The following is a 25969-nucleotide window of genomic DNA, read 5'->3' on the forward strand; positions in this document are numbered from 1 at the left end:
CACACACACACACACACACACACGACTGCAGTGTGGCTTCAGTTGCCAGAGACTGCAGGTGTGTGTGTAAGTTGCATTTGCGTGAGTGCTCTGTGTGTGTGTGTGTGGGGGGGGGGGGGGGGGGGGGGTGCGCGTGCGCGCGCGTGTGAGTGTGTGCACATGTCGGTCATCTATTTTTGATTAAGGCCATACTGGCCGAAAGCTAATTTGTGACAGTCTTTTTGTTGTTCCTATCTGTGATTCAGCATCTCCATTATATAGTGACTAGTAACTTTCCTTTACAAAATGTTGCATGTAGAAAAAGAGGTTGCTGATGCAGTAGTACACCCTCTTTGCAACATAATCAACTGTTCCACAGGTACTGGCATTTTCCCTCAGCCACTGAATAGCTCCAAGATAGTTCATTACACGAGAAAGGGGACAAGCATGAGATCAGCAACAACTGACCTATATCCCTCCTCCCAACTTTGTCTAAAATAACAGAAAAGATGTATGTAATCAAGTAATATCCTTTCTTGAAAATAACTCCCTACTAATAGCACAGCCGTTAGGCTTTCATAAAAATAAATCCATCAGTGAGGCTCTCTTTCCTTTTACTGACCACGTAATACATGCATTTAATGAAAACCACTATGCTTCTGGACTTTTCATTGATCTGACAAGGCATTCAATGTAGTCATCATACACTATTCCTACGTGCACTGGATGCGTATGGTATAAGAGGTGTCTGTAATGAATGGTTTCAGTCATATCTAACAAACAGATGGCAGCTGGTAGAAATAACAACACATGATGGGAGACAAAGCTGTACAGATACAATACCAGTCATATCAGGAGTCCCTCAGAGCTCAACCTTAGGTCCCCCTCTTCTTCCTACTCTTTAATAATGACATCCCAGAATGCCTACTCTCAACAACACCTGTATTATTTGCTGATGATACAAACTTCCTCTCTTGTAACATTTCTCCACGGCAGGTGGAGCCGATTTAGTTGACAGCTGTGAAATGCTGCTATACTGGCTCTATGAAAACAGTTCTTACTTAATATAGAAAAACAGCTCATATGATATTTTGGCCATCAAAGATTCATGCAACACATGTAGCATCATTAGTCATAGACAAGAAAGTTATCAAACAGGTCAGTGAGACTAAATTTCTGGGAATCTGGATAGACAACACACTACAGTCAAAGATCCACCAAGATAAACTACTGTATAAACTGAGTATCCTTTGATATGCCTTTAGAGTTCTCCATCTATGTCTGACTTGACTACCATAAAAACTGTGTACTTTGCGCTAGTTAACTTGTCATTTCATATGGCATTCCTTTCTGCAGGACAGTATAAAAGCAAATATTTGTTATTCTGACACCACTTCTATAAGGGGTTAGTCTGTGTTATTGCCCCAGATGATGATTACACGAATATTTTGTCAGGATTTGTAAGTGGTGGGTCCTTGAGGTACGGCAATATGCGAGCACGAGAAGTAAGTTTAAACAGTTTTATTAACAAAGGCGGATAATAAAACACGCACGCTATGCGTACCCATCATCACTGTGTCTGACATCCTAACACCGGCTAATTACGGTCGTATCGAAAGGCTCCCATGGTGAGCTAAGGAAAGAGACATATTCACACCCGAGGCCGCACTAGAATACTGCCCGCTGTGGACGGCGGCCAGTCGCGTACTCCCCGTCGCAGTGCGGCCGGACGCACATCTACTGACCAAGCAATTTGTCATCATTCCAGACAGGTCAGCTGGCGAGCGCATGTTAACGCACCGTATGGCTGCACGCAATCTGTAGATCCTTACATTACGCAAAAATAAATTGTCAAGATCTTGATTTTAGTACCACCACCTACACCTACCAAGACTGGGAATACTCCCTGTCCTGTGTGTGTGTGTGTGTGTGTGTGTGTGTGTGTGTGTGTGTGTGTGTGTGCGTGTGTGTGTGTAAACCAAATAACGGCCGGTGTGCATGGTCATCACAGCCATGGTTATGGTAATTTTCATGTGACAAATCAGAGAGACTGAGTAAATGCCATGACAGTGTGAGGCAAATACGCAGCATACTCTGTAATAAATTATAGTGCTCCAGCACTGTTTTTATTCTGTTGCTGAATTTATGAAGACTAACTTAGGTCACGTCTAGCGAAAATTCTTTCCAAAATATATGAACCAGAATGTGAAAGTGGTTAAATAATAATAATAATAATAATAATAACTCTCAGGTTGACTTTGTATTTTAAAATAGAAATCGCTCCTAGAAAGTATTGTAATGTAAATTTATGTGTGTTCTGTCCTTTAAGAATTTGTATATTTAGAAATCTATGTAATAAAAAGGTTTATGCTCCTGCACCTTTGTATTGCTATAATTTGTATCCCACATCATGAACAAGATTTTGTGTATAAATAAACAAACATTTGTGTACAGAGAACACACAGACATAAGACAGAATGAATTAAGTTAAAATAAAATTTGTGTTCTGTTATTCAGTGACGAGTAATTTCTGCATTTAATCATGCTGCATGCTCTCAGAAGATAATTTATTAGTGAAAACTGTAATATTATATGGAAACAATGGCTGACCTTCAGGAAATAAAATTCCACTAATGGTGACAGACACATTAAGAGGGGAAAAAACTGTCAAAAACAGGTGGATTTTTCACACCGTGAGGTCTGAATTACCTGCTGCTCCTTCCCAAATCTGTCTTTCCTTTCCATTGAAAGAACTATTAGTTCCAAAAACTAACTATAGTTTTTCTTTGATTGCAATGTGTCTTACTACCAGTATTGGAATTTTGCTATGTGAAGGTAAGTACTGCACAACTGTTGTGCTGCCTTATAATTTTACAGTGTACGTCATGTAATGCTTTTTCTGAAATTCATATTAGAAAAATTTAGAGTGTATGTTATATTGATTACTATCATTTAATATTTATTTCATTTTCGTCCACAGACAAAGCGGTTAGTGACGCGAGCACTTTGTAATACCTTACTGCTGTCTTGCCCAGGGGTGCCTAATAATGAGCAATGCTGGGATGAACGACACAGGTTGCTGACAGATCTTATGGATTCACTCACTGCCTGCTTTCAGCATGTGACACCAACTTCACCTCATGCTCAAGATGTAATTACAAACACACTGCTGCTGCTTGGTGACCTGGTTGAATCTGTTTGTTCGGAAATAACAAATACGAAGAAACTTCTGTTTTCTGTCATTCAGGTGCATGTGTAATGTTTTTTACTGAAGTATTTTCAACTACTTTTTAAAATATTTTTGTAATATCAAAGGTACTCGTTTGTAAAAGTACAATTAGGGAAAAGTGGTGCATGTTGAGGCACAAAAATTAAAAGGGCTGTAGCCCCTTTACAGTTTTGCTTTCACTATTTTTTGGAGTATCATTATTGTAAATACAATTATTTATGGAATTATATGTAAAGTTTGCCTGGTTTTGGAAAATTCTTTCAAAATATGAAAGATGTACAATGTCCCGTGCTGCCCCACTGGTGGGGTACGTTGAGACACTGAATGGGGAAGGTTGAGACACTATGGGGAGGAATGACACTTTATTGGTTGAAAAAAGCAGAAAACAGTTGCAATAGTGAAACTTTTTACTGGGAGATAAAACATGAAATATAATGGTAATAGAATTAGGAAAAAAAAGCTTATGAACTACCTCTGTAAAAATACTATTTTAACGAATGTTATACTGCAAAAACGAAACAGGGAAAGAAAGCAGCGATTGCTGGTGTTTTGTTCTTCCATGTTCTTGAGGTTGAGGTAACACCATAACTGTGTCACAAATCTTGGCATTCAAAATATCTTCAACTACAGGGTAGAAGAAATTATTTTCAGTCTTCTGCGACTTTCTCAGAAAACAAACTTCAAAGTCCCCATCATCACATTTTTGTTTCCCAAAACGTTCCCTATATAATGGACTACACTTTTATTACTGATAAACTTAATGAGAATGTAATGTCTGATGTCAGGGTTTTGTGGAACTGTAACTTCATCTTCACTTAATTGAGCAATATCATCTTCCAAGTCCGATGTTCGATCAGTGTGGTGCATTTCTTCTTCATTTTCAGACCTAGTTTTCTGTTTCTTGAAGAGACTCATCTTAACACTTGTTACCAGTAGGCCTACTTTTGTGGACTTTAAGAATTTTACTTTCTGTTTTTCTTCCAGGATTACCTTTTCTGGCATATCAGTGATGATTTTGCTTCTCCCCCTTTTCTCTAGGTTTCCTAGTCCTGTTGTTTCTTTCTGCTTTTGGATAGCCACGGAACTGTTCAGGACTGATGTAACTTGAAGATGGAGAATGGTTTGAACTTTGTGGACTTTCCGGTTGTTGTGAAAAATCAGCCTTCCTTCTAGGATCACCACTTTGTTGTGGTGGATCGCATTCAAGTGCTGTCTGGTCACTGTTCTGTCCTTCAGTTGTAGGATCCTGGTTTGTTTCTCTCTGTTATTGTGGGGGATGGAGATTGTCAGTAACCATAATTGGCAGAAACATATCATCTGTGAAAACATGCCTGTCAACAGGAAAAATGCCAGTTTTCTTGAATGAACTGATTTTATTTTCTAGAGTCATTGCACGTACATGGGCTATACCTACACAAGCTGCAACGTTATAGATGGTGAAGGACTGTCCTGGATGTTCACTCAGCCATGTGTCTACAGCAGCATTATAAGCAGCCTGAAATGGCTTCTTAATGCCAACTTCCAGAGGTTGCATTCTATGGGTTGAATGTGGAGGAACAGTTAAGATGTGCACTCCGTTAGCTTTTGCCACATTAATGGCTTCAATGGACATGTGACTTTCATGGTTATCAAAATTAGCAGTGTTTGTCGAGTCATAGAACTCCCAGAATATTTAATAAAATGCTGCATGACACATACAAAGTTAACTGAAGTCATCCAACCTGAGGAATGAGCCAGTCCAAGCATTCCTGTAGGTGCACCATAAAGCATGAACTCTTTAAAATGAACTCGTGGGAAAACCATTAAGGGTGGCATGGTGTTGCCCGCAGCATTGATCACAAGCAGTGTTCTTACTAAAGTCCCCTTTTCTCCGCTGATAACTTTGAATGCTTGTTTGATTCCTTTCTGTGCTATTACCTTTGAAGGCTGCTGTGGGATTCCGGGAGGTGTTGGGAGACTGGGAAGATATGGCACAGGAGATTTGTTTTTGTACAAGGTTGGGAGGATAATTATAGTCTGTGAAGGCTTCAGTGAGACCCTTGGTATATGTCAAGAGGGACTGCTTGTCACTGTAGATGCGACAACCATGGGTAGCTAGGCTGTATGGAAGGCACTTCTTGCTGTGGTACGGGTGGCAGCTGTCGAAGTGGGAATATTGCTGGTGATTAGTAGGTTTGATATGGATGAAGGTACTGATGTAGCCATCTTTGAGGTGGAGGTCTATATCTAGGAAGGTGGCTTGTTGGGTTGAGTAGGACCAGGTGAAGCAAATGGGGGAGAAGTTGTTAAGGTCCTGGAGGAACGTGGATACGATGTCCTCACCCTAGATACAGATCACAAAGATGTCATCAGTGAATATGAACCAGGTGAGGGGTTTAGGATCCTGGGTGTTTAGGAAGGATTCCCCTAAACAGCCCATGAATAAGTTGGCATAGGATGGTGCCATGTGGGTGCCCATAGGTGTGCCCCCGATTTGTTTGTAGGTAATTCCTTCAAAGTAGTAATAGTAGTACCTTGAAATGCTACACAGGGAAGGATTTACCCTTGAAGTGGCCTGTAAGAAAAATTTTATTAGCTGTTTGTTATATTCATGTGCACAATGATGATTTTAATGTTTCATTTGACTAAATGCTAATAAATATCTTTTTTAATGTAGGAAAAGAAATAAGTACCTGAAATAGTGGATAAGGATTATGACTAGGATCTGGTTCAAATTAATGTGATTCAACATTAAAACTCATGGGAGAAGATAAATAAATGCTGCATTTCAGGAAGAAATAAGTGTTTCATTTTAAACTATAATAAAGATGGAACAATTACTTGGCAGACAGTAGCAGCAATTAAACAAACACTGTTCTTCCAAACCACATTTACCATCATCATCAGATAAGAGATTTTTTTCTAATGGAGTTTTTCAGGGATTAACAGCACTGCCATTGCAGGCCCTGGTCTAGAACACTTATGAATGACCTACCTTGGGCTCTCTCTTGCTAGGTGATGGAACCTATGCTTCTAATGTGTAGTATTTGTGTCAATTTTTGTTTGCATATTAGGTGTAGTACCACCTACCAAATAAAAAATTTACCTATCTTTATTTTAGTGCTGTATTTACTAAAATTAAAATATTATCCATACTTTTAAGTGCATATTCACATTTTGTTTTGATACAGTTATCTAAAATCTGTCTCCCTTTAATTACAGGCAAATGTACACAAAGCATTATCACTCTTCCCAGCATATGTGCGGACGCCTAATGTTTGTGAAGCAATACTTGAATTCTTCATGAAAGCATTTGCAGGCTTACAGCAACAATTAGGAGCATCACTTACAGAAACAACTGTCCAAACATTCCTGGATGTTTTCACAAGGTGAGATGTGTTTGAACTTAACTGTAATTTATGTGGTAATAGAAAACTTATTTAAAATTTTATAGTAATTACTTTTCCATCAAATTATTTACTGCATATTGCATAGACAACATTCTCGATAAATATTGTGATGTAGAATATGTCCGGTTAACTCACTTTTAGTTAAATTATATATAGCTACATACAGGCAACTCAGTAGATATTTATTTGAATGTTATTCTATTCAAGAACTGCTCTATGCTGTAGAAAGAACTGGCAATAAAAGCAAACTTTTGTAAACATTTCAACATACGGGAGGAGGACAAAAATGTGGAAAAAACAGAAACACAACTAATTATCATGCCTAATACAGTGTAGGAGAACCATTGGTGTTCAAAATGACTTCCAGTTATCTTGAAATGGATTAACACAGGTCCTGTATGATTTTCAAGGGAATTGTATTCTATTCTTCCTGCCTGCAAAATAACGGCAAGTTCAGGTAACTGTGATAAAGGTGGATAGTGATCACACACCCACCTCTCTGAAGTAGACCACAAAGGCTGAGCTATGGTGACTGTGGTGGCCAGGGAAGGTGTAGTAATTCATCCTCGTGCTCACAAAACAAGTCCTGGACAAAGCAACATGTGTGAACAGGCGCCCTGTCATCTTGGAACAAAACGTCATCCTTGACAGTAATGAAGCCTTACAGAGTAACTGTGGGCCCCTGGAATACCACAATATGGCTGCCCAAATCACCACTGACCCCCACCATATCTCATTATTGGAATGTAAATAGACACAAGTTGGAAAGAGTGTGCAACAAGATTCACCCAGTCAAATGACTTACTTTCATTGCCCCATAGTCCACCACACTTTCCTGTCAAGAATATTTGTATTGGTGAGATAGAGTTTTGGAATTTTAGCTCACCATGCAATTCCCAGATTATGTAGCCCCCTTCTCTTTATTTTGGAGCTGACTTTGCATGCAAGTGTTACATTCAGTTCTGCAGTGACTGTTGCAGCTGTCTTCCTCTTTATTTTTTCATCAGAATACTCTTCAGTAACCATCTGTCATGATCACTCAACACACATACTTTCGTACTTCTTGTGACTGAGCAGTTGATTTTTTTTCTGCTCTATGTCCCCCTGTTAAGCTCCCACCATACCTATTTCGATTGTTCAGTATGTACATCAGCATGTCGTGTTTGCACTTGTTGTTTCATACACATGGTTATCACAAATTAGCAGTGTTTGTCGAGCCATAAAACTCCCAGAATATTTAATAAAATGCTGCAAGACATGTACAAAGTTTTCCCCTTCACAGAATTCTTAACTCCTTAAAAAAGATGAGTGCCTTCCTAGGTAATAACACTTCTGCCATTAAAAAAGAATATATATATAGTGTTCCTTGACCGACCTTGTGTACTGGATACTAGATTTTCTAGCAAAATCTAATGAATGTAAGATGATAATATATCTACGTTTTATAAATTTTTGGTACAGTTCCTCACTTAGCTCTGGCATAATGCAATCACAACTACACAGAACACTGTTCTGCCCATGACTGACACATTTGTTGAGGACATTACACAGGTGTGTTCATAATCAAATACAGCAATGGAACCTTCAGGATTGGCTGGGATCTGCAGTTACATTCAAGAATGCGTCTCTTGTGGGTGTGTCCATATTTTCATCTAACTCCTGTATTTTTGTTTGCTGATTAATTTTTTTACCAATTCTATGTAATTCGGTCTTTTCTCAGCCACAACTGACTTCAGTAGAGAATTATGAATAACATTTACCCCTTCCTATATTTAGAAGTGAATGACACTGTTACCCTGAAGATGGAATTGATCGTTGATAACAAATTTCACAAGTGTTAATGTACTTTAAGCTTGTTATAAGTACATAACATCTTCGCAGCAGGTGTAGTTTACAAGTACAGTATAACCACACTTTTATGTCCTCAGAATTAATGTTTTCCTGCCGTTTACAACATTTTTTATCGGTCCTGTCAAATTTCCTATGGCCTGATTTTGTGCCAGCATGTTTATAATTTTCCTGCAATTTACACATTACGAAAAGATATTTGTGGAGAAAAAATGACGATGGCATGATGTTGGCCATCCATTAGTGCTTACAAATATTATGTGGTTAAGTTTCTTGACACCAGGGCACTCTACTCAGTGGATTTGAACCAGTAAACGTGTAAAAGTTGGAACAATTCATGCCTTATCTCCCGCAGCTGCCAAGCTCTACTTGGCATTGTGGCTGATGGAAGTAACTAGGTTTATTTGAATGAAGATATCATGATCAATCACAACCATTTCCAAACTCTGTCTGCTGCACAAACGCTGTTCCGTGATTGTTGTGATCATCGTGACATATTTGTCAAATCATATTAGGCATGTTTCGGCATATGGCCACTTGGAGCTCTAGTTGACATTGTCATTCACTTGCTCAATGTCATTAGTTTAAACACAACACTGGTTACGAATTTTCTTCTTGCTGAGGAAAACGTATTTTGAGAATTTATTATCTTTGTCGAGTGCATTATTTATGTATGTATTTTTTGTGATGTTACACAAACTAACAATGTGTGTGTGTGTGTGTGTGTGTGTGTGTGTGTGTGTGTGTGTGTGTGTGTGTGTGTGCGCGCGCGCGCGGTTCTCTACGTAACTGATGAGGCACAGTTCCTGGTAACCTCAAAAAGATTACTACAGTGCAAGAGACGCAGAATAACACATTCAAACACCATACAAAATACTTATTTACATATTTGCACTTGACAACAAGAAAAAATTCTTGAAATGTGTCATGCTTAAGATGAAAAAATATGTAACTAGTGTAATATATTGTTATTTAAATAATGAATGACAGCTGTAGGCTTTCAAAAACATTGATTACGACATAAGAATTGAACCAACGTTCTTATTTCCCAGACAGTTATCAGTTTGTTACATCAGCAGTTTTTATTAGATAATATACCTTCATTAGATAATAAAGAAGTCTCTGACAAGTCTTATGATGCCTGTTATGTACATATATCACACATAAAGTGCAAGGGGGTATCCTATTGGACAAATGGCATATATTATTTATTATAGTAGGCAATGACACTGCTAGCTGTCGGTGATCTTCCTACACAGACTCTTTCTATAACATCTCGAGCAATACCTGAGGTGTGCAAATATGGCCAACCACCAAAGAGGCCTTGTAAACATTGAAGGTCTTCCATCAACATTGGAGACAGAAAAAAATGTGAGGAGGATGGAGAATGGAAAAGATCATTCAAGAGCATGGAATTACCTAAAGAGCTGTGAGAAAATTCTTTGCACGTTTTGACACTTGCCCAGCCAAGTCTCGCACAGTTTTTGATCCCCAAATATTTCCATGTCTTTTTGTATGGCCTATGTATAACAAAAGGATTCTTAAGCTGCTAGTAGATAACAATATATCTATTGACAATGATGGAAGATTGTTTTTAAGATACTGTCAATCATCAGTTAAGGTGCGTGAGCAAGGCTGATCACAAAAGAGTCCTGGTTAATGTGGAAAGTCTTCCAGCAATGTTGAAGGCAGAGAAGGTTGTGAGAAGATTCCAGGTTCACGTCCTGGTACAGCACACAGTTTTAATCTGCCAGGACGTTTCAAACCAACACACACCTCCCAGCAAAGTGAAAATTGATTGTGGAAACAGTACCTCAGACTGTGGATAAGATGTGTCTCCACAATATCTTTTCTTCCAGGAGTGATAGGCCCACAAGGCAAGGAGCAGAACTTCTGCGAAGTTTGGAAGGTACAAGATGGGGCACTGGTGGAAGTAAAGCTGGGAGGTTGGGTTGTGAGTCTCGCTTGGATTGTTAGAGCTCTTGTCCACAAAAGGCAAAGGTTGCAGTTTTACATCCCGGTCTAGGACACAGTTCAGACAAATATCCTCTAGCACTCTATAAAATTCTGAGCATTGAACTTTAATCTCATTAACTTATAGTAACAATATAGTGATAAGGAAGGTTCCACTTGGGTTGGGGATGGAAATTGACTAAAGGCATTTCAGGAAATATTTGATGTCTTTCATATAGGACGGGAAGCTCTATGCGATGTTGGTGTACCGGGGTTGATACACTTGCAATTGGGGCTACGGTTATTTTTCTGTATTTTGGCAAGTACATGGAAGGCAGGGATATGTGGTTCAGAAGGAGTACAGGATTCTGTACAGGCACTTGTCAGTCTTTGAGTGCCTTACCTGCACCTCAGACAGAGTGGAAAGAATGGGACATCAGGAATGGTTTGTAGATCAAAGCATTAGAAAGCTAATGTGGCCCCTTTTCCTCATACTCTCCACATTGAAGTACCGAGGTAGTGGATACTTTGTTCACACGGAGGAGTGGTCTGCCTGGCACGTATAGCTCCGGACTCAGCTTGAGTAAAGTTTTTAATTTCAGTGATATTTTTCAGGAAGGGGTATGTTACGTTACAGTTTTTTATGTTACTATGCTTCCAGTTATTCATGTGCTAGAAGAAGCTAACAAAATATATTTGGCACATGAAATCATCAAGATGCTAAAAAAAATACTCAGAACTTTCATTCAGACTCTAGAATCAAGAAATAATATTTGTAAGTATTGGAAAAGAACAGGAGACATACGCATCTAAAATCTCCTATTCCAGTAGAATTAATGGAGTCCAGCAAATATCATATTGTAAAATATATGAACATGGTAAGAAATAATTTCTGCGTCTCTGTTTTTATTTACATCAACTGGACACACACACACACACACACACACACACACACTCTCTCTCTCTCTCTCTCTCTCTCTCTCTCTCTATCCCCTTGATATCATACTGCCAACAGTAACAAAGGTGGTAATTATTCCATTTAAGTCAAATACATTGGCACAATATACTGTTAATAAGACTGTAATTGTCATTTTGTCTTATTATAACAGAGATTCTTAATGAAAGTTTCAAATTTAATTTTTTGTGCATTTAGTTGTCATTTTAATAATATAACAATAAAATGTAATATTGCAATGCATCTTCTGTTTTCCAGAGAACAGTTATCCACATCTATGGGACAGGAAGGTGGTGCTGGAGCTAGAGTAGTTGAAAAATTTCTTCAGCTGCTGCAGCTTGTTATAGCTGAGCCAGCTGCTTCATTTAAGCGCTTTGTGCCCAGCACTATCACACTTTGCCTGGAACACGTGTATCCTCTTGTAAGTTGATAGTGATGTCACAATGGGTATACATAAAATAGTTGTTGTTATGGTTTCTCATGTTTTTTTTTTAAGTAAGTGAATTATTATTGTAGCGTAAAATTATGTATGCCATTGATATTTAAACCTTGATCCTGCCTTTAGCAGACAATGCTCTATTTTGAAATACCTTGTTACTCTTCACTGCTAAGCTCCAGTGAGTCCACGAAGGGCAAAGGATGGGGTTTGACCCATGCTGTAGCATGGAACTTTAATTTGCAGGAAGCTTAATTATTCTTTGTTTTTTGTATAAACAAATAAATGTTCAAGATTAGATTAGATTAGATTAGGTTAGTTTACGTTCCATAGATCCGTGCTAAGGAGATCCTCGTGGATGTGGAACATATAATTTTTTTTTTTTTTTTTTTAAAGCTGAAATAACAATACTAATAGTATGAATATATACAATACATCATTTGTTTCTATTAAAAAAATCGTCAATGGTGTAGAATGAGTTGGCCACTAGTAAGTCTTTCGGGCTCCTTTTAAACTGATCTTTATTTGTAACTAAATTTTGTATGTTTACTGGCAAATTATTGAAGATGAGTGTTCCTGAGTAGTGGACCCCTCTTTGAACTAAAGTAAGTGCTTTTAAGTCCTTGTGCAGATCTTTTTTGTTCCTGGTATTGTATGTATGAACTGGGCTGTTTGTTGGAAAAAGAGATATATTATTTAGGACAAATTTCATTAATGAGTAAATATACTGAGAGGCAGTAGTTAGTATACCCAGTTCTTTGAAGAGGTTTCTACAGGACGTCCATGAATTTACTCCACAAATAATACGTATTACACGCCTTTGGACTCTGAAAACTTTTATTTGACTTGAAGAGTTACCCCAAAATATTATACCGTATGACATTATGGAATGAAAGTAGGCAAAGTATGCAAGCTTTTTCATTTTTATGTTGCCTATGTCTGCTAACACTCGAATTGCAAATACAGATTTGTTAAGGCATTTCTGCAGTTCTGTGGTGTGCTCTTCCCAACTGAATTTATTATCAAGTTGTAATCCCAGGAATTTAAGACTGTCAACCTCTTCTATCTGCTCTTCTTCGTATTTTATGCATATGCTGGGTGGAAACCTCTTACAGGTTCTAAATTGCATATAGTGAGTCTTTTCGAAGTTAAATGTCAGTGAGTTGGCTTTAAACCATTTATTAATATCCATGAAAATATCATTAGCAGATCTTTCTAGAACTATACTTGACATACTATTTATTGCAATACTTGTGTCATCTGCAAACAAAACGAACTCTGCTTCTGGCAGTGTAACTGATGAGAGATCATTAATGTACACAAGAAAAAGCAATGGCCCTAAGATGGATCCTTGTGGGACACCACATGTAATTTCTTCCCATTCTGATGATGACTGATGACTTAATTCACTAGTCCCTTGCACTGACACCCTTTGTTTCCTGTTAGTGAGGTATGACTTGAACCATTTTGCAGCACTGCCCGTGACACCATAGAATTCTAATTTACTTTAAAGGATGTTGTGGTTCACACAATCAAATGCCTTTGACAAATCACAGAAAATACCTGCTGCTTGTAATTTGTTATTTAATGAATTAAGTACATTTTCACTGTAGGTGTAAATAACCTTCTCGATATCAGAACCCTTCAGAAATCCAAACTGTGTTCTTGATAATATGTTATTTGTGGTCAGATGGTTGAGCAGCTGCCTGTACATTACTTTTTCTAAAATTTTTGAGAATGCTGCCAAAAGTGAAATCGGTCTGTAGTTTGATGGTATCTGTTTATCCCCTTTCTTGAATAGAGCCTTAACATCTGCATATTTTAGCCAGTCAGGAAATGTCCCAGTTATAATTGACTGGTTACACAAGTAACTTAGAATTGTACTAAACTCACAAGAACATGCCTTAATTAACTTTGTTGATATTTCATCGTACCCACTAGAATGCTTTGTTTTTAAAGATTTTATTATGGACGTTATTTCTTTTGGTGAAGTGAGTGATATATTCATGTACTTGAAGCTATTTGTGAAGGCTAGTTTCAGATATTCAAGGGCATTATTTACTGATCCTGAAAGTGCCATTCTATCAGTAACGGATATAAAGTACTTGTTAAATAGATTTGCCACACTATGCCCATCAGTTACTAATGTGTCATCTACCCTTAGTGCTATTTGTTCATGTTCCTTTCTGGTTCTACCAGTCTGGTCTTTCACTATATCCCATATTGTTTTTATTTTGTTCCCTGACATTGCTATCTTCTTCTCGTAGTGCATTTGTTTAGACGTCTGAATTACTTTTTTTAATTTAGCTAAATCATCAGCATTTTACAGTTGTAAAATCTGAAGATACTGATCTCAGCTGTGCATCAAAGTCAGTGGAAGCAGCACAAGTACAGAGAACAGCTCCATAGTGCACATGCCACAGTTGTTAATCTCACGGTGAGATACATAGTCTGCACCTCAAACTAAGCTCATGCACTAAAGACTGATATGCTGCCTGTTCACTGAACTTAATTTTCCGTATTGACCTATATTTCTGTCAACAAACTTTTGCCAACACACTTCCACCCCACATCTGCATTTTTCATTAAAGCATAGGTAGATTGGGACTTGTATTCAACTTTTCAACACCGTTCAGGTAACAGATTTGCGAAACCAGAGAGATTTTCTTTTGTTCTGTTTAGATCCTGATCTTTCTTGCTTTTTGTGTGAATTAGCTCCCTCAATGGACCCTTAATTTCGTCTTTTCAAAACATATGTTCTCGTTTCCATAATAAGATCCAGGAAATTGTGTCTCAGCTAAAATTTCAGTATCGAAAGCAACCTAATCAGTCTGATCATTCTACAGTGGCCAATCTTCATGGCTTCTGGCACCATTGCAAACAGTTAAGTACACACGATTCCAGCAGGTGATATCTACAGCAGCGCCATCTCATTCAGGAGGTGCACCTGCAGTGTACATATCACTCCTAATGCAGCCTGTAATGTCTCTGATGCCATGGCCATACCTGCTGGCATCTGAGACCTTCATTGCACCTGTGATATTGCAAATGACCACTTTGGCCCCACATTTCAAAGGCACTTGAGACTCAACTGCACTGCCCAAAGATTTAACATACAACAACATCATGGTTGACCCAGCTGTCAATGCATAGGTGTTAATCATCCTCTACTAACCACTTCAGAGAACACACAAGCTGAAACATTCTTATCTAAGAGGCCTATTTCAGTCTAAGGATATGATATCTGAAGATACTCATGTCAGTGTTACATCCAAAAGTTAACAGCAGAACATGTTGGCAGAGGACACTATAGCAGTGCATTTCCCACCAGTCAGACTCAAGGTAATGCATACAGACTATGCCTCAACCTATCACCATTGCACTCAGGCCTCTTTGCCAGCATTTCAGTTTGCCCATGGTACTGACCTGTATTACTATGAACCCATTGCAAACTTGGATCCTCTGATGACAATCTTCTCTATACTTGATCTTTAGCTATATACTTTGTTTGACAGGCATATGTATGTGCTTAACTTTTTATGTGTCTTCAGACTTTCTTCAGGTCATTATATCACACAGTTTCAGTATTTTGTAATACTGCTTCTACGTGTAACTTCACCTCCAAAAGTTCTAATTGTGTAGTGCTGTATACCTGGGTCCTATGTTCAGCGAACATCTTCCTGTAGCAAACAGAAGTGGCAATATTCAGTCAATTACAATCAAGATAAACAAGCCAATTAGGAAAATTTTGCAAAATATATTCTATGTCATTTGCTTTAGTAGTTATGAAACCCATCTCAAAATCTTATCTACATGTACATCTATATTCTGAAAACCACTGTGAAGTGCTTGACAGAGGATACATTGCACTCTATCAGTTGTTAGGGTTTTCTCTCATTCCATTCACACATGGATTGTGGGAAGAATGGTTGCTTAAATGCCTCTGTATGTGCTGTAAATAGTCTAATCTTGTTTTTGCAGTTTCTATGGGAGTGATATGTAGGGGGTGCTATATATTCCTAGATTCATCACTTAATGTCGGTCCTAGAAACTTTCTAAATGGGTTTTCTCATGATAGTTGGCTTATACCTTCTAGTGCCTACCAGTTCAATTCTTTCACCATCTTTGTGATACTCTCCCATGAGTCAAACAAACCTGTGACCATTCAGTGTTGCTCTTCTTTGTATCCTTTCATCTCCTGTTAGTCCTATCTGGTAAGAGTTGTGCGAGTAGTATTGTAGGATGGGTTTTTTAATACAGTGCCCTTTTTAGAGTGATAGCATTTCCCTAGTATTCTCCCGATCAACCACTGTCTGCCACCTGCTTTACCCATGACTCAAATTATGTGATGGTTCTATTTCATATACCTACAAAATGTTTGCACCCAGGTATCTGTATGAATTGAGCAATTACAAATGTGACCCCCCCCCCCAGATTGGAATATCAAGTCTATGAAAAGATAAATTGCTACTTACCGTAAAGTGACACATTAAGTTGCTGACAGGCACAATTAAAAGATACTTATACATAAGCTTTCGGCTACAGCCTTTGTCAGAGAAACACACACCTTCATTTATACAAGCAAGCACACCTCACACACACGTGACCGCCAACTCCAGCAGCTCAGACCAGAATATTCTTGAACTATTTTTTAGTTGTGCCTGCCAACAACTTAGTCTGTGATGTTTACGTTAAGTAGCAGTCTATCTTCTCCTACATTGTTCATTGATATTATAGTCATAGGATACTACTATGTGTTTTCATTTTGTCAAGTTCACAATTTGACATTTTTGAACACGTAAAGCAACTTGCCAGTCTTAGCACCACTTTGAAATCTTATCAAGATATGACTGAAAATTTATGCAAGTTCTTTCAGGTAGTACTGCATTATAGGTAACTGCATTGTTTGCAAAAAGTCTGAGATTACTATTAATATTATCCACAAAGTCATTAATATATTGCATGAACAGCAAGGGTCCCAACACACTTTCTTGGGGCACACCCTAAGTTATTTCTACACCTGTCTTTGAATCCCCATCCCCCTTACCAAAAATTCCTCAATCCAGTCACAAATTTCCCTTGATGCATCTACATGACTGCCTTCATCCATGGCCTTCAGTATGTCATGTGAGAAAAGTGCAAGTTGGGTTTCATTTGATTGATATTTTTCTACTTAATCTTGGTTAACTAGGAGGACATTCTGTTAGAGATACCCAGTTACATTTGCACTCATAATATGCTCTGATATTCTATAACAAATTGATGTCAAGGATATTGAATTGTAGTTTTGTGGAACATTTCGGCTACCCTGCTATGCTGAAATGCATATGATGACAAATGAATTGAAAGGACCTATAAGATTTATGTCCATATAAATTTGCAAGTTACTCATATATAAGAAGATCCCATTGACTTACACAGCCGGCTTGCAGGCTGCTGCAGGTTTCAAGTCTGTTATTACACTAATGGCTGTGAGACAGGCAAAGTGGGTACAACTTGTTCTCAGTGTTTCTTCTTTTCTGTCAGTAGATAGCATGACAGAACGGCTGAGTAATTGATCTACTAAATGGTGTATAACACTTTAGATTTCTTAAGATATTTTGTGAGTTACAAGCAATCGTTTTCAGGGTTTTTCGCCATCTGTGTCGTAGCAAGCACTGCAGTACCATAAAAAGTTTCTCTCCGACAACAAAACTGAAAGTCTGTTGGATAAAAGTGAAAGTAATGTTTTCTGAAAGTGATATTTCTTATAGTTTTGATAATTAAGACAGTGAGGTAAATGACACTAGTGATGACAGTGAGGCAAATGAAACAGAACCGTGGACCTTGCCATTGGTGGGGAGACTTGCGCGCCTCAGCGACACAGATGGCCGTACTGTAGGTGCAACCACAATGGAGGGGTATCTGTTGAGAGGCCAGACAAACATGTGGTTGCTGAAGAGGGGCAGCAGTCGTTTCAGTAGTTGCCGGGGAAAGTCTGGATGATTGACTGATCTGGCCTTGTAACATTAACCAAAACGGCCTTGCTGTGCTGGTACTGCGAATGGCTGGAAGCAAGAGGAAACTCCAGATGTAATTTTTCCCGAGGGCATGCACCTTTACTATATGGTTAAATGATGATGGCGTCCTCTTGGGTAAAATATTCCGGAGGTAAAATAGTCTCCCATTCGGATCTCCGGGCGGGAACTACTCAGAAGCATGTCGTTATCAGGAGAAAGAAAACTGGCATTTTATGGATTGGAGTGTGGAATGTCAGATCCCTTAATTGGGTAGGTAGGTTAGTAAATTTAAGAAAGGAAATGGATAGGTTAAAGTTAGATATAGTGGGAATTGGTGAAGTTCGGTGGCAGGAGGAACAAGACTTTTGGTCAGGTGAATACAGGGTTATAAATACAAAATAAATAGGGGTACTGCATGAGTAGGTTTAATAATGAATAAAAAAATAAGAGCGCAGGTAAACTACTACAAACAGCATATTGAACGCATTGTTGTGGCAAAGATAGACATGAAGCCCATGCCTACCACAGTAGTACAAGTTTATATGCCAACTGGCTCCGCAGATGATAAAGAGATTGATGAAATATGTGATGAGATAAAATAAATTATTCACATAGTGAAGGGAGACAAAAATTTAATAATCGTGGGTGACTGGAATTCAAAGGAAGAAGAAGAGAAAAGGAAGAGGAAAAGGAAGAGAAGGAAAAGTAGTAGGTGAATATTGAATGGCGGTAAGGAATGAAAGAGTAAGCTGCCTGGTAGAATTCTGCACAGTGCATAACTTAATCTTAGCTAGTGTTTGATTCTAGGATCATTAAAGAAGGTTGTATACATTGAAGAGGCCAGGAGACACTGGAAGGTTTCAGATAGATAGAATAATGGTAAGACAGAAATTTAGGAACCAGGTTTTAAATTGTAAGACATTTCCAGGGTCAGATATGAACACTGACCATAATCTATTGGTTATGAACTGTAGATTAAAACTGGAGAAACAGCAAAAAGGTGGAAATTTAAGGCGATGGGACCTGGATAAACTGAAAGAACCAGAGGTTGTAGAGAATTTCAGAGAGAGCATTAGGGAACAATTGACAAGATGGGGGAAAGAAATACAGTAGAAGAAGAATAGGTAACTTTGAGAGATGAAATAGTGAAGGCAGCAGAGGATCAAGTAGGTAAAAAGACGAGGGCTAGTAGAAGTCCTTGGGTCACAGAAGAAATATTGAACTTAATTGATGAAAGGAGAAAATATAAAAACGCTGTAAATTAAACAGGCAAAAAGAAATACAAACGTTTCAAAAATGAGATTGACAGGAAGTGCAAAATGGCTGAGCAGGGATGTCTAGAGGACAAATGTGAGGATGTAGAGGCATATATCACTAGGGGTAAAATAGATGCTGCCTACAGGAAAATTAAAGAGACCTTTGGAGAGAAGAGAACCACTTGTAAGAATATCAAGAGCTCCGATGGAAACCCAGTTCTAAGCAAAGAAGGGAAAGCAGAAAGGTGGAAGGAATATATAGAGGGACTATACAAGGGAGATGCACTTGAGACGATATTATGGAAATGAAAGAGGACGTAGCTGAAGATGAAATGGGAGATCTGATATTGCGTGAAGAGTTTGACAGAGCACTAAAAGACGTAAGTCAAAACAAGGCCCCGGGAGTAGACAACATTCCATTAGAACTACTGACAGCCTTGGGAGAGCCGGGCCGAACAAAACTCTACCATCTATTGAGCAAGATGTATGAGACAGGCGAAATACGCCCAGACTTCAAGAAGAATATAATAATTCCAATCCCAAAGAAAGCAGGTGTTTACAGACGTGAAAATTACCGAACTACCAGTTTAATAAGCCACGGCTGCAAAATACTAACACGAATTCTTTACAGACGAATGGAAAAACTGGTAGAATCCGACCTTGAGAGGATCAGTTTGGATTCCGTAGAAATGTTGGAACACTTGAGGCAATACTGACCGTATGATTTATCTTAGAAAATAAATTAAGGAAAGGCATACCTACGTTTCTAGCCTTTGTAGATTTAGAGAAAGCTTTCGACAATGTTGACTGGAATACTCAATTTCAAATTCTGAAGGTGGCAGAGGTAAAGTACAGGGAGTGAAAGGCTATTTACAATTTGTACAGAAAGCAGATGGCAGTTATAAGAGTCGAGGGACATGAAAGGGAAGCAGTGGTTGGGAAGGGAGTGAGGCAGGGTTGTAGCCTATCCCCGATGTTATTCAATCTTTATATTGAGCAAGCAGTAAAGGAAACAAAAGAAAAATTCGGAGTAGGAGCTAAAATCCATGGAGAAGAAATAAAAACTTTGAGGTTTGCCGATGACATCATAATTCTGTCAGAGACAGCAAAGGACCTGGAAGAGCAGCTGAATGGAATGGACAGTGTCTTGAAAGGAGGATATAAGATGAACATCATCAAAAGCAAAACGAGGATAGTGGAATGTAGTCAAGTTAAATCTGGTGATGCTGAGGTAATTAGATTAGGAAATGAGGCACTTAAAGCAGTAGATGAGTTTTGCTATTTGGGAAGCAAAATAACTGATGATGGTCGAAGTAGAGAAGATATAAAATGTATACTGGCAGTGGTAAGGAAAGTGTTTCTGAAGAAAAGAAATTTGTTAACATTGAGTATAGATTTAAGTGTCAGGAAATCGTTTATGAAAGTATTTGTATGGAGTGTAGCCATGTATGGAATTGAAACGTGGACGAGAAATAGTTTGGACAAGAAGAGAATAGAAGCTTTCGAAGTGTGGTGCTACAGAAGAATGCTGAAGATCATATGGGTAGATCACATAAGTAATGAGGAGGTACTGTATAGAGTTGGGGAGAAGAAAAATTAATGGCACAACTTGACTAGAAGAAGGGATCAATTGGTGTGACATGTTCTGAGGCATCTAAGGATCACCAATTTAGTATTGGAGGGCAGCGTGAAGGGTAAAAATTGTAGAGGGAGACCAAGAGATGAATGCAGTAAGCAGATTCAGAAGGATGTAGGTTGCAGTAGGTAATGGGAGATAAAGAAACTTGCACAGGATAGAGTAGCATGGAGAGCTGCATCAAACCAGTCTCTGAACTGAAGACCACAACAACAGGGACAGTGATGTTGCAGCAACAGGCGCGAGTGTTGCTAAAAACAGAATGTAGAAAAATGGAGAAGGGGAATAAATCAGGAGAAACTTTCCAAAATTTCAATTTCTGGTTCTATTGCCATCAATCCTAGGGTTCTCTAGGGTTCAAAGGCAACTCCCTCCAAATCTAGCTCCCGTAGATACGCACACTACAGCTGATGAAATTCAAACATATTTTGCTTTATGTATTCTTAGGTCCATAAAAAATCAGTTCATATTATTTTCTTTTATGATGTCTTGTGATATAGATGATTCTTACATATTTCTCGGTTCCTTCATTTTGTAAATAATGAAAATGCGGAGCCTTCAAACTGTCTCAACAAGTGGCAGCCTGTTATTGACCATCCCAAACAAAATTTCCAATGTGATTATTATTCTGAAGAAGGTATTGCAGTTGATGAAAGCCTCATGAAATTTGGAGTTTTACTGTCCTACATCCAGTTCAATCCCCAAAAAAAGAGCATATTTCAGAATAAAGTGCTTCAACATTTGTGAGTCAAATAGTGGCTACTGTTCAGGATTTTCTATGTGTACAGGGAAAAAACCTGAGCCAAGCAGTAAAGAAATCCCATATAATTAAGGTTTTGTTATTGATTCATGCAACCATATTTGGGTAGTGGTCATAAAGTATATGTTGAGAACTGGTACACTTCCCTGTCATTTTTGTAAGGCTTACTGAAAGGAGCATAAATTCTATAGGAACAGTTAGATTCACAAGGCAGAATATACAAGACCAGTTCTACAAATCTAACCTAAAAAAGGAGACACTCTTGTCCTATTGTCACATGCTCTCATGGCTTTGAAGTGGATGTCAGTAGTACAGCAACAGTAAAGACTAAAAGGAAAACCAAAACCTCAGCCGGAGAAGCCCCAAGCAGTTATATACAATAATTCAGTGAAAGCAGTTGACTGACATAATCAGCAGTTGTCATCTTTCTGTTTCATGAGAAGAGGTGCCTGATGGATATTGGGGTTTTCAGTTCATATGTTCTACTAAATAAAGTGACAGGGGGAAAAAATCTTGTCTCAGTTAGTTTAGAATTTAGCTGGCTGAGGACATGTACAGCAGGTCACACTACTGTAGGTGTGGACAGGCCCATTCTGGAATTTCCTGCCATTAGACTGCAAGCAGCAAATTGAACATTTTGTTAGGTTTATCCTCCCCCTTCCCTCCCATTTACCCTCCCCCCTCCCTCCCATATATCCCCCCCCCCTCAACCCCATAAAGCAAACATTCTTATAATATTAGTAATATTTTTTTAAAAATCATAAAGCTTTTTTAATCGCTTCTGCTGGTGGCAAAGCTCCTGAAAAGGTAGAATGGCGCATAGAAAATTTTTGCTTGTTTACTTATGAAATTGCATTCTGCCATCCAGCATCATATTCCCATCAGCCCATCATCAACGAGAACGTTGACCGACGGCATTTTTTAGAGGCCAGTGACCGATCTCAAAATCACACAGTTTGCATAATTACATTGCCCGACACTACTAGCATTCAACTGTGGCTACCAAACAATTTGCCGCCAACTCTCCTGCGCTGCAGCCTGAAAAAGTTCTAAAATACAACATAATAAATTGAGATGTGACATTAATGGAAGAGGAAAGTAGGTTTCTTGATTCAAAGATGGCTGTTGTACTTAAATTAACATAATTATTCAACCAAAAGTTACACATACGAGAGCGCCACTTACACTTCATGAAACAGCCATCGAAAACAAATGAGAGAGAGAGAAATACATCCCCTATATTAAATAATGACCTTTCCTCCTTACTCTACAGATTTATTTATGCAGAGAACATTTATTCTTAATTACTTTTCGCTTTAATTAAACGTTTAGGGCATATTCTATTAATTATTCAGAAAGCAACATTTCACCCTCTGGAAATTGTGTAGCGTGCAGAGCAAGGAAGAAGAAATTGACACACAGTATGAGTGATAGAAGTGTGTAGCAATGTTGCACATGCCTGAATGTTTTCAGGTATACCACACCAACAAAAACTGCTAAACCAGTATTATCTTCACTCCTCATCACTTCAATGGATAGTTAGGTAAGATTGATACAGAATTCCTATCAAAAAGTTATGTAATTTTGAGAAAAGTGTGTAAGTTAAAATATAATATGACAATTATTGAACTATATGAAATAAAACCATCATAACTTCTGAACGGTTTGTGTTAGGACATTCAAACGGCTTGGTTGGCTGCAGGGAATGATGGGAATTAGTACATGCTGTATGGTTTGGTTTAGCAATGAAGACCACTTTCATTTAGATTGGTTCGTCAATAACAGGGTGTATCCGACTGAGGACAACTGGGAGATCGGGGAAAAACCTGGGAATTTTTTAGAATTCTGTAAATTTTCATTGTTTTAGTTTTCTGTTAAATTTGTGTAATTTTGGCTGGTAAGAACCGATACTGTAACAAGTGACATTACTGTATCCCGCTACTGCAGAAAAATATGCAGCAATAAAACATGAACAAGAGGGAAAAAAAACGAAAATAAAACTTCAGTTCCAAAGGAAGTGCGCCACATACAGCAACAAAACACAGTGCTCATTCAAGCACCTGCCAACAGCAAAATGTGTCAAAAGGCTTTAGGAAGACTATTCAATGCTTCATAACAACAAATTGCCTCTGATGAGCGTGACGTCACAACTGTTCACATTACATTTGTGCGAACAACTGCGAGCGGGCTAATGTGCATGTGCAGTTGAGTCGCGTATGAGTAGTGCCTTCTCCCGCTTCTGGTTACAGAAGTGTGGCTGTTAGCTGTATAAGCAGTAGCAGCAAATAGCCAGAATCTACCTGGAAAAATTTTACTGGCATGCCCAAGCTGCCAGATTCACGCAAGCGCAGCAGGCCCGGTTCTAGGGATCGGGGAGGTGGGGGGGGTGTCTGCCCCAGGTGACAATTTTGCAGGGGCGCGGGGGGGGGGGGGGGGGAGGCCAAATTCCTATTCTTGAGGGGGGGAAAAACCTTGTTTCACAAAGCGCCTAGCATCCAGCACACATTGGTCTAGCAATTATTCATATGATTTTGAAATGCATACCTGTGAATTTTTTTAACATTTTTGAACACATTCTTTGTTGATTTCTGAATGAGTCATAAGTTGATTTTTGAGTGAGTGCATAGTATACGTGATGTCTGCCAGAGGAATCCCGGTCGTATCTAGAAATAAACTTTGCTGCAGACAAAAAGGGATGGGGCTGTATGTGCTGAGCGGAATAAAGCAAAACGGGTGAATGCCAATCACTGTTTGTTATGTGATTGACTGGGTTTGCGAATGATCAGCTTTTGTTACAATTACTAGCAAAATCCGTGGATTCAGACTATCAGAGTGGAAATAAACGACAAACAGGAATAATAGATAAGAAAGATCTTGTATTGTCTTCTCGATGTCTCCAAGAAAATGAAATTTTGACAGAAAAATTTTGGCCAGGTCACTACACTAGTAAGAGCCAGTTGTACAGTCCCATGGCTAGCAACCGCTTAAGTTCAATTCTGGGAGTAGCGTGGAAAACGCGTTGTACAAACACGTAATAACGCCTATCTGGAGAATAAATGCAGGATAACTAAACCAGTTATTGTGGTAGGATTGGTGAAGATAACCAGAGAATGCATCTTGACACTGGCAGGAATAGTTACAGAATTAGTGACGGCAAGATTGTTTGTTAGAACAAGGAATGAGAAGAAATGGGGACACCACACAAATTATGGAAGAATGTGACGATTCCAAATTTGTACAAAAACTTCATACTACTATTTTTCAATCTCATGCTTGAGAAGCTGGAGTGTGTGAATGAAATGTGAAACTATTTCCTAACATAAAACTTCGTGCTTTTAGTAGGCCAAATAGGCATTTGATATTGGTACTTCGTGAATTATATTTTGCTGTGCTATAAAAATGACCATTTGTGCCAAAACAGTGTCATTTATTTGGTGTGTGTTGCAATTGCTGCAATATTAGACTGCCTATTTCATTTCATCTAGCAGACATTGACAAAACAGATGTAATCAGATCGAGAAATCACACCAGTCTTGGGCACTATTTGTGTTAATGTCTTTTTCAGTATTAGACAACAACATTTCAATTTTTCATGTAGCAAAACGTTTGACGAACTTTGATGAGGTAATAGATTCTTTCACAGAAAGGAAAGCATGTCATATAAAGCTGTAGCAAGATTAGAGAGAAAAAAATGCCCGGACCTCAGGATTGAAGAAATGTATACTGTCTTGCTTGTCTCATGTCTTTATGTATCCTATATTTAATTTTATGTCACACAAAACAGAAAGTTATTAGCTAATAGTCAATAAAGAGTGCAAATTTTCTGAAGAGTTCTAGTTCTCTTGGTTACAAATGATCCCATCCAGTATTAATTGTGAGTGGTTCCCTCCCCCCCCCCCTCGCCCCCGAGAGGCAGGATGTCAAACCAGCCGACTGGGAGCAGAAGAGCCACCACAGGACATTTCAATTTCCACTGTCGTGAATATAATTTGATGGCATCCATTAGAAAATATACACATTTGAATTCCAAAAGCGAAATACAGTGACGCGCAATAGAAGAATGCTGTGTGAAGAGGCGTGGCACTGCACTTTGGCACATTTGACGAAATAACATGTCCTACATTTTCTCGAACATATATGCTTTATGCATCAGACTGTTCAGAAATATGTGCACTACAAAATTAACATTTTTTGTAAACTATCTTTTTTTTTAATTTTTTGCGTCTTATCTCAATTGCTTGGGGGCGGGGGGGGCAGATCTACAGAGCAGTCTGAAATGTAGTGGGGAGATGGGTAATCTCCATGTGACCCATGTTTACGTTTAATGATTTTGCTGTTTCCTCTTTGTTTATTGCTTTCACGTCAAATGAAAACAAAACAGGTTTCTGTGGCCGGAAACTATCACGTGAATTAAATTACATTCACATAACTATGCAGGGCTAAAATGTTATCAGTTTCAGATCTTATTCTATTTCCACCTTTCTGACAGTCAAGCATTAATTGCCTTGCAGAACAGTGAAGTTATTTTT

The 25969-nt window shown here is 38.5% G+C and overlaps 1 protein-coding gene across 5 annotated transcripts in view; it reads left to right on the forward strand.

Annotated features, from left to right (window-relative positions):
- The window catches only part of LOC126249381 (exportin-6-B), a 381423-nt gene that overhangs the window by 334477 nt on the left and 20977 nt on the right, over positions 1-25969 (forward strand). For 4 of the 5 annotated variants that reach the window (XM_049951037.1, XM_049951057.1, XM_049951065.1 and 1 more), the window contains 3 exons: positions 2960-3226; positions 6410-6576; positions 11612-11774. In XM_049951037.1, coding sequence (XP_049806994.1) covers positions 2960-3226; positions 6410-6576; positions 11612-11774 — 597 coding nt within the window. The remainder of the gene's footprint in view (positions 1-2959; positions 3227-6409; positions 6577-11611; positions 11775-25969) is intronic. The other variant, XM_049951050.1, reaches the window with a different exon arrangement.

The sequence above is a fragment of the Schistocerca nitens genome, chromosome 1 (assembly GCF_023898315.1).
Source record: "Schistocerca nitens isolate TAMUIC-IGC-003100 chromosome 1, iqSchNite1.1, whole genome shotgun sequence".
NCBI classification, from domain to species: Eukaryota; Metazoa; Arthropoda; class Insecta; order Orthoptera; family Acrididae; genus Schistocerca; species Schistocerca nitens.